The sequence below is a fragment of the Octopus bimaculoides genome, chromosome 25 (genome assembly GCF_001194135.2).
Source record: "Octopus bimaculoides isolate UCB-OBI-ISO-001 chromosome 25, ASM119413v2, whole genome shotgun sequence".
NCBI lineage: Eukaryota > Metazoa > Mollusca > Cephalopoda > Octopoda > Octopodidae > Octopus > Octopus bimaculoides.
Genome location: NC_069005.1, coordinates 6,124,957 through 6,126,238, shown reverse-complemented (window position 1 = coordinate 6,126,238; position 1,282 = coordinate 6,124,957). Strand labels below are relative to the sequence as shown.

The 1,282-nt window shown below is 41.0% G+C and overlaps 1 protein-coding gene across 1 annotated transcript in view; it reads right to left on the bottom strand.

The window, feature by feature from the left end:
• Positions 1-21: 21 nt before the first annotated feature.
• Positions 22-1,282, bottom strand: part of LOC106877138 (ribonuclease P/MRP protein subunit POP5) — an 8,924-nt gene continuing 7,663 nt past the window's right edge. The window contains exon 5 of the mRNA XM_014925943.2: positions 22-839. Within this exon, the coding sequence (XP_014781429.1) occupies positions 676-839 (164 nt within the window). The 3' untranslated portion in view covers positions 22-675. The remainder of the gene's footprint in view (positions 840-1,282) is intronic.

Here is a 1,282-nt window from a genome sequence, read left to right as displayed (position 1 = left end):
ATATATATATATATATATATATATATATATATATATATCATGTGAGTGTGTGTGTGTATATATATGGTCAGGTATCTCTTATGTATGAATGATATCAGAACTCTGAAACAAATTCTCTTTGGCCATTTCCCAACATGGAGCTTTTTAGGTGTTTTTGCTCAATAAACACTCACAGCATCTGGTCTGGGGATCGAAACCGCGAGTCCGCTGCCCTCACCACTGGGCCATTGCACCTCCACATATTCTGTTGTTGGCACTCCGTCGAGGGTTCCAGTTGATCGGATCAACTGGAACCCTCGACGTCGTAAGCGACGGAGTGCCAACAACAACAACATATTATGATTTTATTTCCTCCATGGACCCCCACATGCTTTAAGAAATTATCATTTCTTATATTTAATTGTTTCTGTCATGATTTTATTTACTCCATGGACCCAGACCTTGTGGACGCCCAGTACACGCAATACAACGAAAGTTATAACAATTTTAAAACACACACACAAACAAATAAACATATACAATCATATAAGGACACACTGTCTAGTGTCCTGCCCCCCACCACCATATTTTCAAGTCAGCAGGTTGTTTGTGTTGGCAGAAATCTGGCTTCTATTTCTAAAAGGTCAATCAAGTGTGTAGCAGAGACTCCTCGTCACTAGGCTGAGCCTAACACAATCATGTTGTTGTTGTTGTTGTCGTTGTTGTTGTTGCTGTCGTCGTTGTTGTTGTTGTTGTTGTCACGACATTCCTTCGCATCTTGAAGGTGTTTTCTTCTATTTGGGACTCGAGCTTTCCGGAACAACTGTCAAAGATCGAGGCCTGAACTTTCTCTCTCTCTTCTGAAAGAAGAAGAAGAAAAAATAAACATTAAAAAAAAAGTTTTAAAAAATAAATAACGAAAATCACAAGAAAAACATCACAAAACAAACATTATACGTTGCGGGCGTGGCTGTGTGGTAAGAAGTTTGCTTCTTAACCAAATGGTTCTGGGTTCAGTCCCACTGTGTGGAACCTTGAGCTGATGTCCTCTAATGTAACCTCAGGAAGATCAAAGCCATAGGAGGAGATCTGGTAGACGGAAACTGAAAGAAGCCTATTGCATGTGTGTGTGTGTGTGTGTGTGTGTGTGTGAAGGCACATGGCTGACAATCATCAGGGAGCGAGTTTGATTCCCAGAGCAGGCTGTGTGTTGTGTTCTTGAGCAAGACACTTTATTTCACGTTGTTCCAGTTCACTCAGCTGTAGAAATGAGCTGCAACGTCACAGGTGCCAAGCTCTATCA